Source organism: Podarcis liolepis, assembly GCF_965112155.1.
Source record: "Podarcis liolepis genome assembly, chromosome: Z".
In the NCBI taxonomy this organism is placed as follows: domain Eukaryota; kingdom Metazoa; phylum Chordata; class Lepidosauria; order Squamata; family Lacertidae; genus Podarcis; species Podarcis liolepis.
Window position 1 is genome coordinate 48,264,510 of NC_139570.1, and position 16,277 is coordinate 48,280,786.

Genomic DNA, 16,277 nt, shown 5'->3' on the forward strand with positions numbered 1-16,277 from the left:
TGCAGAGGGCTTTTAACAGAGGAGCGCATTCGAAAGAAAAGTGTCACTACCTCTCTGGCACAGTCCAAAGTGGTACGGTTTATTCTGCCATCACAAAATTCAGCCACCTCATTTTGCTGCACGTTTAGACTAGGCCCGAGTTCAGAATAGATTGTAGTGAATGAGGGGAGGGGGACATGGCATTGGGTCACACACAGAATTCTATGCATTCTGCAAACAGGGGGATGGGCCATTTATTCCAGCAGGGGTATGGTTAACTTTTCGATGAATGGAAGCAGTTTGCCACGTTCCATGAATACAGTCACATTGTGGCCCAACTTGCACCCCAGTTTCCCCAGACTCTATGCATACCACACCCAATAATTAAATTCTAAAACCTGGATTTTGCAGTGCCCTCATGGAATTCACTTATTCATGTGAGTTGAGCTTTGCCCAGGCTGTGGAAGCCCTGTCTTTTTCTCAAAGTGATGGTCTCAGAACGAGGAAGTTGTTTCAGACAAAAGGGAGCCTCTTAAAATAGTGCCTACTGCCTGCTGTTTTTATAAGTTCTTATATTAGAAGTAATTCATAAAAAAACTGCCCAGTTAAACAGTGGTTCTTTTGTATTTCTATGTAGGACAGTACTTAGCTAGATGTACCATTGGTCTCACTCAGTTTACTTGTGCTTCCCAGGCTGATGGATGCTTCCTGTCCTCTTACATAGCTACTTATAAACTTTTAGCTGGTGCTTTTTTCTGCTAAAGAAACCAGTAGTTTCTTGAGCCACTTTGGTCTTTAGCTTTATTAAATTTGTGCATCACTTCCCGCTAAAAGGTCCTGAAGCAAGAAAAATAGGATAGAATAAAAAAATTACAGAAACAGACATATCATGAATGACAATATATATAACAATATAATTTTAAGGGACGTGGGTGGCGCTGTGGGTAAAACCTCAGCGCCTAGGACTTGCCGATCGCATGGTTGGCGGTTCGAATCCCCGCGGCGGAGTGAGCTCCCGTCATTCGGTCCCAGCTCCTGCCCACCTAGCAGTTCGAAAGCACCCCTAAGTGCAAGTAGATAAATAGGGACCGCTTTCTAGCAGGAAGTTAAATGGCGTTTCCGTGCGCTGCGCTGGTGCTGGCTCGCCAGAGCAGCTTCGTCACGCTGGCCACGTGACCCGGAAGTGTCTTCAGACAGCGCTGGCCCCCGGCCTCTTAAGTGAGATGGGCGCACAACCCTAGAGTCGGACACGACTGGCCCGTACGGGCAGGGGTACCTTTACCTTTATAATATCATTTAGGTCAGAAGTAGGGAAAGAAGGGTACAAAAACTTGGGGTTCTACAGTGGTTCTGCATCTGTTCTAGCATCCTGCCCCAGAGCAGTGGTTTGCCCCAGATCCTCCAGAATAAATAGACAGACAGCTAGAGATTATAGTAGAAACTTTTGGTGGTAGGAATAAGTGTGAAGAAAGGGGTGACAGAACACATCTTCCTTCTATATTCCAACTGAGAAAAAGATGCAGAGCTAAGACTGTGTACAGCTAGTTTTACTAGGTCTTTGGATAGCATAAGACTGGCCTGAGACATTTCTCTATGTTGCATTGCTCTGCTCTCAGCTCTTGCAGGGAGGAAAAGTTAGTCTTTGGCTGCCTCAACCGCAATTAATTTCTTCACGTACCCTGATTGCCTTCCTTTCAGAATCTGGAGCGTGTTGCAGCTCAACACAAGGCAGAAGTGGAAAATATCATGGAACAGCTGAAAGAGCTGAAGACGAAGACTGAGCGTGACAAGGACGCCCTGAAGAATGCAATCAAGGCCCAGAAAGAGCGAGCGGAGCGCAGCGAGGAGTATGCAGATCAACTGAATGCCCAGCTGGCAGAAAAGGTGATGGTTGCTCTGGTGCCTCCATGCCAGGGCATCGCATACTATTGGGCCAAAGTTTCATGGAGTGGCCCCCCCACACCATTTATTTTTTTCATTTGAGGACACCAGCAATAAGGATGGAAGCATGTTACCTGGGAGCTCCCCATAGGCTTATGTACTTCCTCCCCATCTTCTTCTTCCTTCTGTTCTTCTCACCTTCCCTTCCTGTCCAACATTAATATGGCTTAGTGTTATGATGCACTGGAGATAAATGACAACTGTGGTTAGTTCTCAACCAAAACAACTTTAATTCTTGATTTAAAGCAAGGTATAATCAAAGTCATCGCTGCAGATGTAACTGTGCCACCCTTGTGAAAGCTGAAAAGGAAAAGAAGGGGAGAATCTGCAAAGGGAATGAGCATGCTGTTGACCACTTAACTTGGTTAGGACATTGAGGAGCATTTGATCTGTATTGGGCTTGCCTTGATCTTCTAGGCTTGGCTTTGGCTGAAGGTGGCTAGAAGTACAGGGCTGCTGTGAAAGTCTACAGTGGACCCTCCGGATACGAACTTAATTCGTTCCGGGGGTCCTTACATACCCCGAAAAGTTTGCAACATGTGCGCTACTGCGCACTCATGTGGCACGATAGAGCACTTCTGTGCATGTGTGCATGGCAAAACCCAGAAGTATACACTTCCAGGTTTGCCACGTTCACAACCCAAAAGTTGTGTTACCCAAAGGTCCATTGTATCTGCTTTGTACAACTTGTCATTAGTGTGGGGTGTCAGATGAGTTCTTGTTTTCTATGCCAAACAATGTGCTGCTCTTCTAACCTTGCCTGTTGCCTTGCTTGGCAGGACAACTATGTTGCCGAGGCGTTGTCCACCTTGGAATCATGGAGAAGCCGCTACAACCAGGTGGTGAAAGAAAAAAGTGATCTGGAAGTCGAGATTGTGATGCTGAACAGGTGAGAGCTGTGCTGTCCCATTTGGAGCTGGCTCCCAAAACGGCTCGCGTGGAGGGATGGAATGGGAGGGATGGGAGGCAGCACAACACTCAGATCCAAAAGATTACTGTGGACTCCTGAAGAAGCTACTGGGCTCCATCAGCCCCAGCCAGCATAGCCAATTGTTTGGGGTAGAGGGAATTTAATGTCCAACAACACTGCAGAGCTACAGGTTCCCCATCACTGCATTACTCTCTTTTTAGTTAGTTAAGAAGGTGATGGCCATATGTCCCGGCTCTCTGTCATTTCTGTTTCCTCCATGACTTGTGATTGCAATTCTGCCAGCTCTGTGATTTTTGGATTTTTTTTAAAAAATCCATTCAGAACTGTGTTGTGTACAGCATATAATCCTGTTGGTGCTCTGTGCTAAAGGGGGTTCAGATTGTGCGAGTTTGCAATAAGTCACAGAATGCTGGTATTGGCTTCTTTGCATTTAGTCTGCTTTCAAGGCCTAAGTTGTCAAAGAATGTGGACTTCTTTGCAGAAAGGCTGAAGGAATGACAGGAGATCAGGTTATGAAACGGGGTGCGGGGTATGAAAGACAACAGTTGCCTGCAGAGAGGACAGTCTGGTCTGAAAAGTGTTCCGAGGGCCAGAAAGAGATGCCAGTGGGCCCTCAGATCTGACATTAACCACCCCAGTGTAGTGAAACAGGCAAGTAAGAGCCTTGCACAAAAAAATTACTGCCAGTAAAGACAGAGAAGTTGAATATTTATGTCTGTGAGGTATTTTATAAATTTTGTAAGCCACTCTTGGTATGTTCTTTTAAATGGAAACTTTGAAATTACTTTTTTTAAAACTTAGCAAATAAAATTAAAAAATTCCTTCCAGTAGCACCTTAAAGACCAACTAAGTTAGTTCTTGGTATGAGCTTTCGTATGCATGCACACTTCTTCAGATACACTCAGAAATGTGCATGCACACGAAAGCTCATACCAAGAACTAACTTAGTTGGTCTTTAAGGTGCTACTGGAAGGAATTTTTTAATTTTGACTATGGCAGACCAACACGGCTACCTATCTGTAACTGGAATTAGCAAATAAAAATATCCAGTATTTCACTACTGACATTATGAGACAGATCAGTATGATTTTTGATTGTGGACTTGGGTTTAAATTCCCTAATATGAAATAAGCTAAGTCCATTAATTAATATTTAGCAAATCTAAGTATTCTATACAATTGCCAAAACTGAGGAATATTCTTGCACAGTGGTTGTTCCTAGGATCCAGATAGCTTGAGTGCAAAGGGGAATCCATTAGGAAATCCAAAGTGAAATGATTCCAGTAGCTGCTCCTTGGCATTTGGGGTGTCAGAAGATGTTTGGTCTCCCCTGGAGGCCTGGGTTGAAATTGTGACCAAGCCTTCTTAGCTCAATTCAGAATATCCGAGCTGGCATACCATGGTTTGTTTTTTGCATTTCAAGTTAGGATGGTAGACTAGGATTTGATCTCAGTTTGACATTAGGTGTGAACTAATCCCATGTCTTCCAAAGATCCTGTGCCCCTTACATGCAAAGCTTGATATATTTTGGCTGTCATACATAATGGGTCCACCTCTAAAGGGAGATTGAGACTGCTCTTCCCATGTGAATAGTAGCACAGTTGGGTGGACTTACCTTAGAGTGAATTCCTAGGTCTGGTTCTTTTCAAGTTCCTTGGCCAAATGAAAGGGGATGGGTTGCATGTGGGAAGCTGCTCTAATTTTTCCAGATTATTGATAAATATATAAACATTAATCTCTTTGCTGCAAGAGAAAGCAAAGAGATAATGATTGGCTCAAGGTCACCCAAGCTTTGTGGTTGTGTGGGGATGTGAACCTATGTGCATCTCTTCCAGTCCTAGTGCAACACCCTAACCCTTACACAACACTGGCTGTCTCTAACAGGGGCAGGCTGTCTGTCGCCCTTCAGTTGTTGTTAGATTCCCGTCAGCCCCAGCCAACATCTGGAGGGCCATAGATTTCCCTCTTCTGCTATATGGGAATCATGTGCCTTAAAATGATTGTCATTTTTGTGAAATTCTGCTTTGAACTGAGACTGCGTCTTTCTTCCTTGGACTAATGTATCTTTCCCTGACATGTATTCAAGCCGTATTTCAGACTTGGTGGAACAGCAAACCACTATGGAAGACAAGATGCGGGAAGACAGAGATTCCATGGTGGACAAAATGCACCGGCAGGTCACAGAAAGTACCTCATTAAAAATGGAGAATGAGAGGTTGAAGGTTGGTAGAGAAAAGTTCTCATCTTCACCATGCTGAGGCCTTCCAGATGTTTTGGGCTACAGTTCTCATCAGCCCAGCATAATGCAATCATGCTAGCTAGGGCTGTTGAGAGTTGTAGTCCAAAACATATATACTTAGGGCACAATCTGGTCTAGTTCTGCTAGGGGCATCTCCACCATCCTTTTTAAATAACTTCCAATCATTTCAGTGGAGATAGTGCTGGAGATGTTCCACATGGGATTTGTTTGTTTGTTTATTTTATTGCATTTTAATCCCATCTTTTTTCCAAGGAGCTCAAGGTGGTGTACATGCTTCTCCCCATTCCTCCTCTTTTTTAAAAAATCATTTTTATTAATTTTCCAATAAAAAACATCCAATTAACATATCCAATCATAATCCAATTAAAATAAAAAACTAAAATTAAAAAAAGACCAAATTATAATCCAAATTGTAAGTCTGGATCTCTGAAGCATATATCCAAATCTCAGTCCTGCCTCTCCTCATTGTTTCCATATTTTCCACACCCCGATTTTAACTCTTTAAAATTCTCCATTCCTGGCTCTGCGATTCTCAATTTTGTCAAACATCATAGATCCTTTCATCCATCGAATACAGCTTTATTTGTGTATATATATTTTTCCAACTGTCTTTTTGCCAGTGCAGCTTCCCCTGACTCTATTCCAGTCCGGGCTGTTATCCAAGCCCCCCCCCCCTTCCTCCTCTGATGCCCACAACAACCTGGTGATGTATATTAGGCTGTGAGTGAGTGACTGGCCGAAGGTCACCTGGTGAGCTTCGTGGCCGAGTGGAGGATTCGAACCCGGGTCTCCCAGGTTCTAGTTGACAGTCTTAACTGCCTACGCCAGGAAGGAGATGCTTGTTGTACAACCCAGCAGCCCTTTCTCTTCTGACTGAACACGTCTCTCTTCTGGTTTCTCCAGAATAGCATTCTGCCGGTGGAGGAAAAGTTGAATAAAGCTCAGCAGGAAATAGCAATGCTCAAAGCATCCCTCAAGAACTACGAAGGGACAATTGAAAGTTACAAGAACCAGGTACTGCTCTCGAAAGACCTTTGGCACCCTCCTTCCTTCTCCGTCTTCTGGCAGGAATGCCCTGCTGAGCTCCAAAACCCTGGAACTTGGGGGGTGGGGCAGAGGTGCACTTTGGTTTTCAGGCATTCTGTGTCTTTTGTCTAAGCAAGTACTTGGCAATTTCCCTTCTAGATATTTGCAAGAGGTGGGGGTACCTGATAAGCACCTGCTCTTCTCCCTTTGTGTTACTGAAAGGATTCAAAGTTGGTCTGTTTCATTTTGTAGCCCTCTATTATTGGGAAACTGAATGTAGAAATAGTATATATCTTTTTTAAAAATAAAAAAAATACCCCTACCCAAGATGGATTACAATATTTCAAAATCTGAGGGGTGCCCAATTGTGGTAGTAATTAAAAAGCAATAAACAAATGCACATCAAATACAGAGAATGATTTGAGAACTGCAGAACATAAAATAGGCTTAAACTGGTTAGTTTTCTCAGGTGTCTCCAAAGGCTTTTCTTACTTGATTTTGAGCTTCTCTCACTCTGTTCTTGGCAGCAATGAAAGACTTGGGTGATGCAGATGCCTTGGCTTAGGCTAGGCTCATAAATGGCAACATTTACCAAGACCCTTCAGATGCTTTGGACTACAGCTTCCATCAGACCAAGGCAGCACAGCTGTATGATGCTGCAGATGATGGGAGTTGTAGTCCAAAACATCTGGAGAGGACTCCAGCTTGGCAAAGGCCAACAAAGAGGAAAGCCAACAAACTGGAGCACTTCTGTATAAAAGCCTTGTCCACTAATTTAGAGTGTCTTTTTATTATCTGAACTGTCACACTTGAAAGGGGTTTGTCTCACCTTGTAGTGAAATTGGGCTCTTTCAAAGGGCTTGCATGCAGGAGTAGTTCACAGAAGCATGAGAAGAATGGTCCCTGCACATTTTGCCTCATATATGTCAGGTTCTACAGATGCTAGAGATTTTTTTGATATATTTTTTTAAAGAAAAGCTAGGAATCTGGAGATTATGGCTCATCATGGATCCCCATGCCTCCAGAGCTTTTCCATTGCTGGGTGTGTGGGGATGTTGTCTTTAAAGAGACAATGGGAGGATTCATTACTTTGTATCTTGCCCAGTCGGAGTGATTCACAGAGCGATGGCCCCTGTGGAATTAACCTACAGTCATGAGCCCATCATTGTGGAATTATGAGGAGTAAAGCTGTAGGGTATGGATTTCAGAATTATATTCCACTCTTGGTATTTAGAGAGGAAATTGTCTCTAAAATATGAACCAAAGGCACCTGTATAGGTCAGAGCATGGGTAGGCAAACTAAGGCTTGGGGGCTGGATCCGGCCCAATCACCTTCTCAATCTGGCCCACGGACGGTCTGGGAATTAGTGTGTTTTTACATGAGCAGAATATGTTCTTTTATTTAAACTGCATCTCTGGGTTATTTGTGGGGAAATAGGAATTAGTTCATTCCCCCCCCCCCCAAAAAAATATAGTCCAGCCCACCACATGGTCTGAGGGACGGTGGACTGGCTCACGGCTGAAAAAGGTTGCTGACCCCTGGGTTAGAGGTAGATTTTATGTGCTCTAACACAAATGGAGAAAAGCAGTTCAGCAGGGCAGGTGGGTGTGTCTCCCTCTGAGTTCTGACTCCTTTAGGTGAGAACATAACTCCAGTGACTTTTATTTTGAGGACTGATTAAAAAATGGAGTGTCTATGTGAACAAGACTTTTAATACTTTCTCTTCAGATTTCTCACAGTTGCGTTCACTAAACCCAAACTGAAACATGATTAATTCAGTTCCATTTGATAAAGTAGCTGCTGTACATGTTTGTCTTCTCCTTAAAAAACAACAACCCACCAACATATTTTCCCCAGGTGCTGAAAACGCGAATGGAAGCTGATGAGGTGACTGTGAAACTGGAGCTTTGTGAAAAAGAGAACAAATCATTGAAAGAAGAAATGACCAAGGAGATTGAAAATGTAAGTGTCTGGTCTAAGCTGTAGATGAGCCATAAAATCTGGAGGTTTCATGTGTTGTAGCTCCTGCACAGGAACTTTTCATGGAGTGTGGAAGAGAAGGAGCAGACTAGTACCTCACCAAAACATGAGAGGAATACCGCTTGTACATTTTGAATCGTATTTATCACTTTCTACGAATGTTAGAGATTCAGCCTCATTGTTATCAGGTCAATAGGTCTTGTGGCCAAGCACCCTCTCTTATCTTTAATTCCTACTTTTTGCATTCTTGCTCACAGGCTCGTAAGCAGTTCCAGAGTCAGGTTGCTGAGCTAGAAAAGCTTCCCGAGATCTTGAAGCTGACAGAGTCTAAACTGGCTGAGTGTCAGGAACAGCTAAAGAGTTACGAGAAGAAAAATATGGACCTGTCAGCCATGATCACAGACCTCCGTCAGCGGGTAAGGGATTGGCAGAAGGTGCCCACACGAACCCCAAGCCGAGGACCAAAATGAGCCTCTAGCATCAAGAAAATGCAATCTTTGTCTCTTGTCTCGTCTCTTTTTGAAATGATTAAACATCTGCACTGCAGAATAAAAGGACGTGTGGCATGTCTTTGTTTTGCTGTTTTGCTATCTGCATTTAATCCTGCTGCTTTTCTCAGTCCACCAACACCTTCTCTGGCAAGTTAACAAATGGGTAGCCTTGTGAAAGCATGCAGTTAAGATCCACCAGCCCCCTTCCCGCTTTCATTTGTGGGTCCTTCCTTCATATGGCAATGCATAGGTTCCCCAGGGTTCTGTGTAATTGCAGTTCAAGCTAGAAACTTAAATTCATCAACAAAAAGTCAAATTTCTAGACCTCATGACTGAGAGGGGTGAAAATTTGAAAATGGTTAGGCAGGTCTCTGGGCACTGAGTGGGATGGAGGAATCAAAACTGCGTACCAGAATATTTGCACATGTTGGCTTGTTTTGCATAATTTATTTATCTTGTTGTGGGGGGAGAGAGAAGGCGCAACCTAGGCATGGAACACTTAAGTAATGCCATTGAGGATTGCTTTCTTTCATTTTGAAGAAGGAAATAGAAACTGAAGTTCTTAGGATGCACTCACTTCAGTTTCTCCTCCTGTGTTGTTCAGTCTTGAAACGCACACATCCTTCTAAGTGTGGTATGTGCTAAAATTGAAAGCAAAGACCTGGGCTGTGGGTGGTGGGGAGCTGCTGTGGTTCAGCTCATGGTGACTGGTTTAGTTACACTTGCTAAAGTTCCAGTCCTTTGGTCTTTCTGACAGTCAATGCTTGGTTCCCTAAGCCTCTCTGTGTGACCTTTTTGGCCTTAATTTTACAGCTGCTGTACTGTGCTTCCAAACTGACCCAAATTCTTCTTCTAAAGTCTTTCTTTTTGAGCCAGAAATCTTTATGCACAGTAAATCCAGGTGAAATAAGCTCTAGGTGGATTAAATCAGATATTGGTTTTTTATATTAATTTGCATAGATTTATTTATTTTTTTTGGTATGGGGTGCAAACCAGCATGAGTATAACATGTGCCTGAACACAAGCTCCTGAGCCTCCATTCCTTGTCAAAGGCAACTTCATCTTTTTAGCAACCCATGGTTAATTTTGCTCGGCTCCATAAACCTTTCATTCTGTGTGTGCTTGTGTGTGTGTGTGTGTGTGAGTGAGAGAGAGAGAGAGAGAGAGAGAGATTGTGATTTTTGCCTCAATCTGTGTGTGCTTCACTTTGCTTGCAGGTGGCTGGCGGCTCATTTGTGCAGCGCTGAGAAGAAAAAAAATCATGCTGGATCAAAATAGGCTCTGAAAAGGCCACAAAAACAGGAACACGTACAGTGCTTAATGTGTGCAGCAGGAGGTGCCTGGGCTCCTCCCTGCCCTGCAGCCATCCTTTGACCAGTGGGGTTGAGGGTGTATGTGAAGGGGTTGCTGATTATAGTTGTTTATTGGTGAGGCAAAGACACCTCCCTCAGAAGGCTGTCCCACCTCCTGGTACTGAAATCAGATTCTGCTCCTGGGATTTGGTCTCAAAGCACACAAGGCCATCACCTTGCTGAAGCTAAGTAGCTTTGGGTCTGCTCAGTACCTGGAAACCACATGTGGATGACCTTCCATGGTGGAAGAAGAAAGGTGCAATGTAAATAGTAACATTAAATAAGCACCAAATGAGCCCTGGTCCACTTAAGCCCTGAACATGGTAGTTTTTCTCTGCTCCTTTTCTCTCTTTGTCTGTCTTTCTGTCTCTCTCTACATGACTCCATTCTTGTTTCTCTAGGAAATAAAAGAATGGGGAGATCTTGACATCAAAATGAGCAGCACCTGTCACTGGTAGCTTGGGAAGGCCTTAAAGACTTTACACATTATCTACCTTTCCCCCTTCCTATTTTTTAAACCAATCTTTCGTTTTCGTATCTTGAATTACTATGGTTTGATTTAATTGTATTGATTGTGTTAATTGTTTTGATGGTTTAATGTTGCCGTTTGCTTTATTTATATGATGCTGTGCTTGATATTATAGTGATTGCGATGTTTGTTGCTTTGTTAATGCCCATGTTAGCTGCTTTGAGCTGAACATTTGCTGTTGGAAAACCGGAATACAACTATTAAATCAAGTCAAATCAAATTTCAGATTGAGCTTCAGGGAGACAAGATGGAGATGATGAGAGAGAGGTATCAGTCTGCCCAAGAAGAGAACAAGCAGCTGATCCTCAAGCTTGAAGAGCTGGAGAGGTTAGGAGCAATTGGGGAGGATGCCGCTTTGTCAAGGATGGGAGCAGAGTGATCAAAACTGAAAGGCTGTGTTGTGCAAATGTTTTCCTGTGCGTATAGATCAATCAGGTGCTGTATCAGTGTTGAGTACGGAACTCTGTAGTCTTGTCATGGATGCTGGGCTTGGTGGTGATGGTGGGGAAAACAGTTGCTCTGGTTGGCACACCATGCAAAGCCCAAACCATGGCTCAGCGTGAACATAGGGAGTTCAGGACAGGAGTTCACAACTGAGTCACAGCAGAGTTTTGCTGCTGCCTACAGTGATCTTTGTAAGTCTGGACCTGGGGTCAGACTTTAACTCTCTCCAGATTAACTGTTGGCGGTAACTAGGGTTTGTCCTTTAGTTCCTGGCTTGTGGCTTGCCTGGAAGAGCTAAGCTACAAGCCTGGGTTTGGACAACATGCTAAGCCAAACTATGGTTTCGTTCAGTGTTGATGCAGCAGCAAAACAACAAGGGAGAAACAAAATGGCCACAATCTCCTCTTCAGGAGCCCCCACACGTCTGCATTCGCTTACTGTGATATGCAAACCAGGATACTGGCCGTGTTGGGAAGGCAAAAAGTGCAGGCCTCGTGCATTCCAAATGCAGGCTAATATTGTATTGGCTTGAATATAAGCCTCACTTTCCCACCAGATTCCGACCGTGAAAAGTTAAAAGTGCAGCTTAAATTTGCAACCTTACAAAAACTGGCTTTTACGATATTGCTGCTGAAACATACATATGGTAAAATGGAATGGGTGTGAGCGCCTGCGGAATTTTAAGGGAGCGGCTTATATTCGGGTATTGTGTTTTTTCTCCCTACCCCCTTTGAATTTTAAAGGTGTGGCTTATATTCGGGTGCGGCTTATGTTCAGGCCAATACATTATACTTTTTTGTGGGGTGGGGGGAGACCAGAGGGAGGAGTCAAGGAACTGTAGTAATTTATGCAGCTATATGCTTTCCCCAACCTGCCTCTTAAGATAGGTTCTGGTTCCTAGGACGAATCTCCTCCTGTGGGCAGCAGCTAGTGATCAGTTCTCATGACAGCTCGTTCAGCCAGACCTTTTCAGAAGCACTGGAACTAAAGCAGACACATAGAGCAAAACAAATGCAATGTTCTGTTGCAAGCCGCTATTGCTTGCTGATGGCTTCACATTAAGGAGGTCTGGAAATCAAATCTCCAGCTAAAAAATCATGGTAGCTGGGAAAGATGGGGAAGGAAATACCTTTTCCCACCTAAGGCTTTGGAGAACTGCAGGCGGGCAGTGCCGGCAGCAGATGCTGGGCAGAAATGATGGTCTGACTTGGTGCTTAACACATTCCTTTGCAATATCAGTGTTGTCAATAGGCCTTTGTTTGCTTTTCACTAGACCTGTGGCTTGATCAGACATTGTATTCAAACAAGTTGTTGTTGTTTCCAGAAAATTGCTTATTGGCAAAGCGACAATGACTGTGCTGGCCACCTGCAGTTTCTATGAGGGAGGGGTAGCCAACATCATACCCTCCAAATGTTGCTGGACTCCAGCTCCCATCAACCCTGACCTTTGGCCATTCTGGATGAGACTCAAGAGTCCACCAGCCCCTGGATGGCATTACATTGGCTATTCAGCTTATACCGTAGAGACACACACACACACAGAGTGGTACCTCCAGTTGCGGACAGGATCTGTTATGGAGCTCCGGTCGGATCCCGAGATTTCTGCAACTGGAGGGACCGCTTCTGCACATGCGCACATGGTGGTAAAGCGCTTCTGTACATGTGCACGCAGCAAAACCCAGAAAAATACTTCTGGGTTTGCCGTGTACGTATCCCAAAGGATACATAACCGGAGGTGAACGTAAGTAGAGGTACCACTTTATAAAGTAGCTCCTATCAAAACTTATTTACAGGCACATCTAGTCCATTTAAATGTTGAGCCCTGTTTTGATTGGCATATACCCATGAATCTTCCTTGTGGTTGCAATTCAGGAAGCTTGAAGCAGCAAGCGGTCAGAATATAGAATTTATCCAGGTCATAGCGAAAAGGGAGGAGTCGATCCATCAGGCCCAGCTGCGACTAGAGGAGAAGACCCGGGAATGTGGCGCCTTGGCTCGCCAGCTGGAGATAGCAATTGGCGATGCCAAGAGGCAGGTTGGTACCTCCACTGGGCAATGAGTGAAGGAGCATTGCCATTGCAGTGGGAGCAGAATTCTCTTAAGTGTTTTGTTGTTGAGGACCAGCTTCAGGAGATCAGTGAGAAGATGCTTTAGTACAAGGGGTGGGGAATCTCAACCCTGGATCCCAAATGTGGTCCTTGGGACTCTCTATGCTTCTTCCAACCCTGCTCTGAGTGTCCTCCTTGCATGGTTTTGCTCAGCAGTTCTTTGCAGGAATGTGTCCTTGAACTGTGGCAATGCCTCACTTACCTGGAAGGAGGCAGAGGTGTCTGTTGCTGGAAATGTAGCCCACTGTACAAAAGTCCCCTCCACATGCCTTGGCCATCACACCCATGAGGTGAGGCAGCAAGATCCACAGGGGCAGCAGATTCAGCCTCCAGAGAATGTGTCTCCTGTTGTTGTTGCTGCTGCAGCAGCAGCTTCCTGGTGAGCAGGAGGCACTACTAGTCTCCTGTCCCTAGGGAGAAAATGGCAGGGCTGCCCTCTGGGTTCTCCTGGCTTCTTCACCCACCCAGCGTGATACAGAACAGGCCTCTCCCCACAGAGGCCTTTGATTCCTACTTCAGCCATCTGGTAAGGTTGGTTTGACGCCCACCCACCCACCAATGTAAATCTTTATTCTCCCCGACCCCCTTCTTAATATAGATCCTCACTCACCCTTTATTCCCTGGTGGTGGGAGAAGAGCGCCATTTTGTGGTTCGCCTATGTGCCAAATGTCTTGGGCCGGCCCTGCCACAGCTTTCCCCAAGGCTTCCCACCAGGGAATTGGGTTGAAAAGAGCCCTTCCCTATTGCCCTAGTAGGAGGTCATGTATATTTGATACACTTCCATCCCATCCTACTTTTGAGGGGCTCTTGAGAGCAGCCCATGCAAGGAACCTCTTTTCTCCTTATAACAGCTGTGAAAGATGTGCTTAGCTTGAGAGAGAGCACTCAATTAAATTGTGGGTGGATAGGGACCCACACTCAGCTCTTTCCCGTGTAAGCAAAACATTTAGCCATTACATATCCTGCTGGCTCCCAGGATGTTTTCTGTCTCTGTGTTTGTTTGTGATTTGATTTTCTTTCTTTCTTCTTAGTCTTTCATATTAGAAATGTGAGCTTGGTGGGGAAGTATAAATGCAAAGATAATAATATATTGGATCACTTGAATTGTCTCTAGATATTTAAAGTAAAATCAATGCTCCCTCCCCGCAATACATGCATACACACATTTTACTTCTCCAGGTTCTTTACACCTGTTACTTTACTTGCAAACTCTAGAGAGGTGGGCATGTATTTTGAAGAACATGTTTGTGTGTGTGAAGGACGTGTGTTGACTGTAAAGCAACTCCAGTCTGGGGGGATGAGGACAGAAATTTCCCTCCTGTCTTGTTGCTCTTTCCCCTGCTAACATTGCATATGTAGATTAACCCTGTTTCTAATACAACAGGAAAGTGAGTGTTACATTTTTTTTAATGTTTCCTGGCTTTAGAAGCTTTGGAAAATTGGAGTCAAGCCGCTCTCTTTCCCCAAAGGTTCTAGAGGGATGCTTTTTTTGTTTTTTTTGCTAAAGCCCAAAACATTGGTTTGTCTTGTTTCTATTGCCTTGCCTGCAAAAGCTGGAACAGACAAGGGAACGAGCAGCAGCAAGGGAGAGAACAGCCCAGTCCAAGATGCTAGATTTGGAAACTCAACTGAGCAGGACAAAGACGGAACTGAATCAGCTGCGGCGGAGCAAAGATGATGTGAGTGGCTTTCTGCAGCAGCAGCAGCAGCAGCAGCAGCTCTCTTAACTCTCTTAAGGACTTTTAGGTCCATCCCATCTTGTGTTTTGATAGGGAGGCAAGGAAGTGGATGAGTGGGGGGGGGGGTTGGTTGGTTGGTTTTTTGGTTTGTTTTTTTTTAGTAGGATGGAGCACAGGGAACTGATTGGGAGCATAGAATATATGCTAAAGTTGTAAGATAAAGGGGTTTAGCAACCTGGTATTTCCACTTGGCATGGTGAACTGCTACTTGCTTGTATGAAGAATCCATAACGGGGTGAGCGTGGCAGTGATTTCCCCTGCTTCAACAATTTTCCCCGTCCTCATGCAGGCAGAGTGTCGGTATGAAAGCCGCCTCCATGACCTGAAGGATCGTCTTGAACAGTCTGAGAGCACCAACCGAAGCATGCAAAGCTACGTGCAGCTCCTCAAGTCCTCTTACGCCAACGTCTTTGGAGACAGTGCCTTATCAACCTCCCCGATTCGTCCTCGATCTCCACTGTGATCAAACCTTGTTCCTTAACTTCCAGGACCCTCTTGCTACAGGCTCAGCTGGGTGGACCTATTTCAAAGCCATATCTGATTTTGGAACTTAAATAGCTCAGGATCTTCATCGTATTGTTGGCGTGGGAGATTCATCCTCCCTTTATGTTGGTGAGGTGGTGGCATTAAGGGCTGCATTGTGTATCATAAGCCATGTTAAAGCGGGCCAACAAGGGGCACATTTACCACCCCTTCTTGTCTTTTAGTGCCTTACAGAGGTTGCATGTTTTGAAAGTAACCTGCAGTGTTTTAATCATCTTTTAATTTTATTAATGTTTTATGTATGATTTTCTCACTATGCCATGAGTTTCAAATATCATGTTTGTTGAATGCAGAACAAAATATTTAGATTTTTTAAAATATAATAATAAAAATTGTCATCTGAAAAATTGTGAACCCATGAAAGGTTGTGTCTGCTAGCAGCATGCCTTGGGCCAGACATAGCTGGTGTGAAAACCATTCCTTTTTCTTTTAATTGCATTATTCCAGTTTTTCTAGGGGTGAGTATCAGTTTAAAGGTGTGATTTCAGTAATTGTGTATGTGAAGGAGAAAAGCACCTGCCCTATTTTTTAAAGAAAGGTGTTTCATACTATCTGTACTCTTGTAAAGGTTCATGGGATCCATTTTTCCAGAGCTGCATATCTCTGATCACTTGTGATTTTCATATGTGACTTTTGTGTTGAACAGTAATGTTTTGTTTGTGAAATATCCCATGATTTTTTGTTTTCAAGCTCTGTGTGTCTCTGTTATTTTTAGCTTCCTTATGTGATGAATAACATCTCTGTTCCTGCTTCCATGCTGCACATACTGATCTTCACTACATTGGGGCATGAGCAGGGGTCAGCAAGGTTTATCTTGTCTGGGCTGGATCAGTCCCGCAGAGATCCCTTCATGGGCCTGATTGCATGCACGTTATTTTCTGCGTCTGTGCAGACGCGATTTTTGGTGCTGCGGAAGCAAGTCCCTGCGCCACGCTGCAGTGGTTTAGCGCAGA

The 16,277-nt window shown here is 44.3% G+C and overlaps 1 protein-coding gene across 7 annotated transcripts in view; it reads left to right on the top strand.

The window, feature by feature from the left end:
* The window catches only part of ODF2 (outer dense fiber of sperm tails 2), a 34,752-nt gene extending 18,739 nt beyond the window's left edge, over window positions 1-16,013 (top strand). For 5 of the 7 annotated variants that reach the window (XM_083485811.1, XM_083485813.1, XM_083485812.1 and 2 more), the window contains 10 exons: window positions 1,678-1,863; window positions 2,700-2,809; window positions 4,937-5,072; window positions 6,014-6,124; window positions 7,995-8,099; window positions 8,375-8,533; window positions 10,716-10,816; window positions 12,806-12,968; window positions 14,596-14,721; window positions 15,071-16,013. In XM_083485811.1, the coding sequence (XP_083341937.1) occupies window positions 1,678-1,863; window positions 2,700-2,809; window positions 4,937-5,072; window positions 6,014-6,124; window positions 7,995-8,099; window positions 8,375-8,533; window positions 10,716-10,816; window positions 12,806-12,968; window positions 14,596-14,721; window positions 15,071-15,244 (1,371 nt within the window). In that variant the 3' untranslated portion in view covers window positions 15,245-16,013. Of the gene's footprint in view, window positions 1-1,677; window positions 1,864-2,699; window positions 2,810-4,936; window positions 5,073-6,013; window positions 6,125-7,994; window positions 8,100-8,374; window positions 8,534-10,715; window positions 10,906-12,805; window positions 12,969-14,595; window positions 14,722-15,070 lie in introns of all 7 variants that reach the window. The other 2 variants (XR_014521570.1, XR_014521571.1) reach the window with 1 other exon arrangement.
* The last annotated feature ends 264 nt before the right edge of the window (window positions 16,014-16,277 follow it).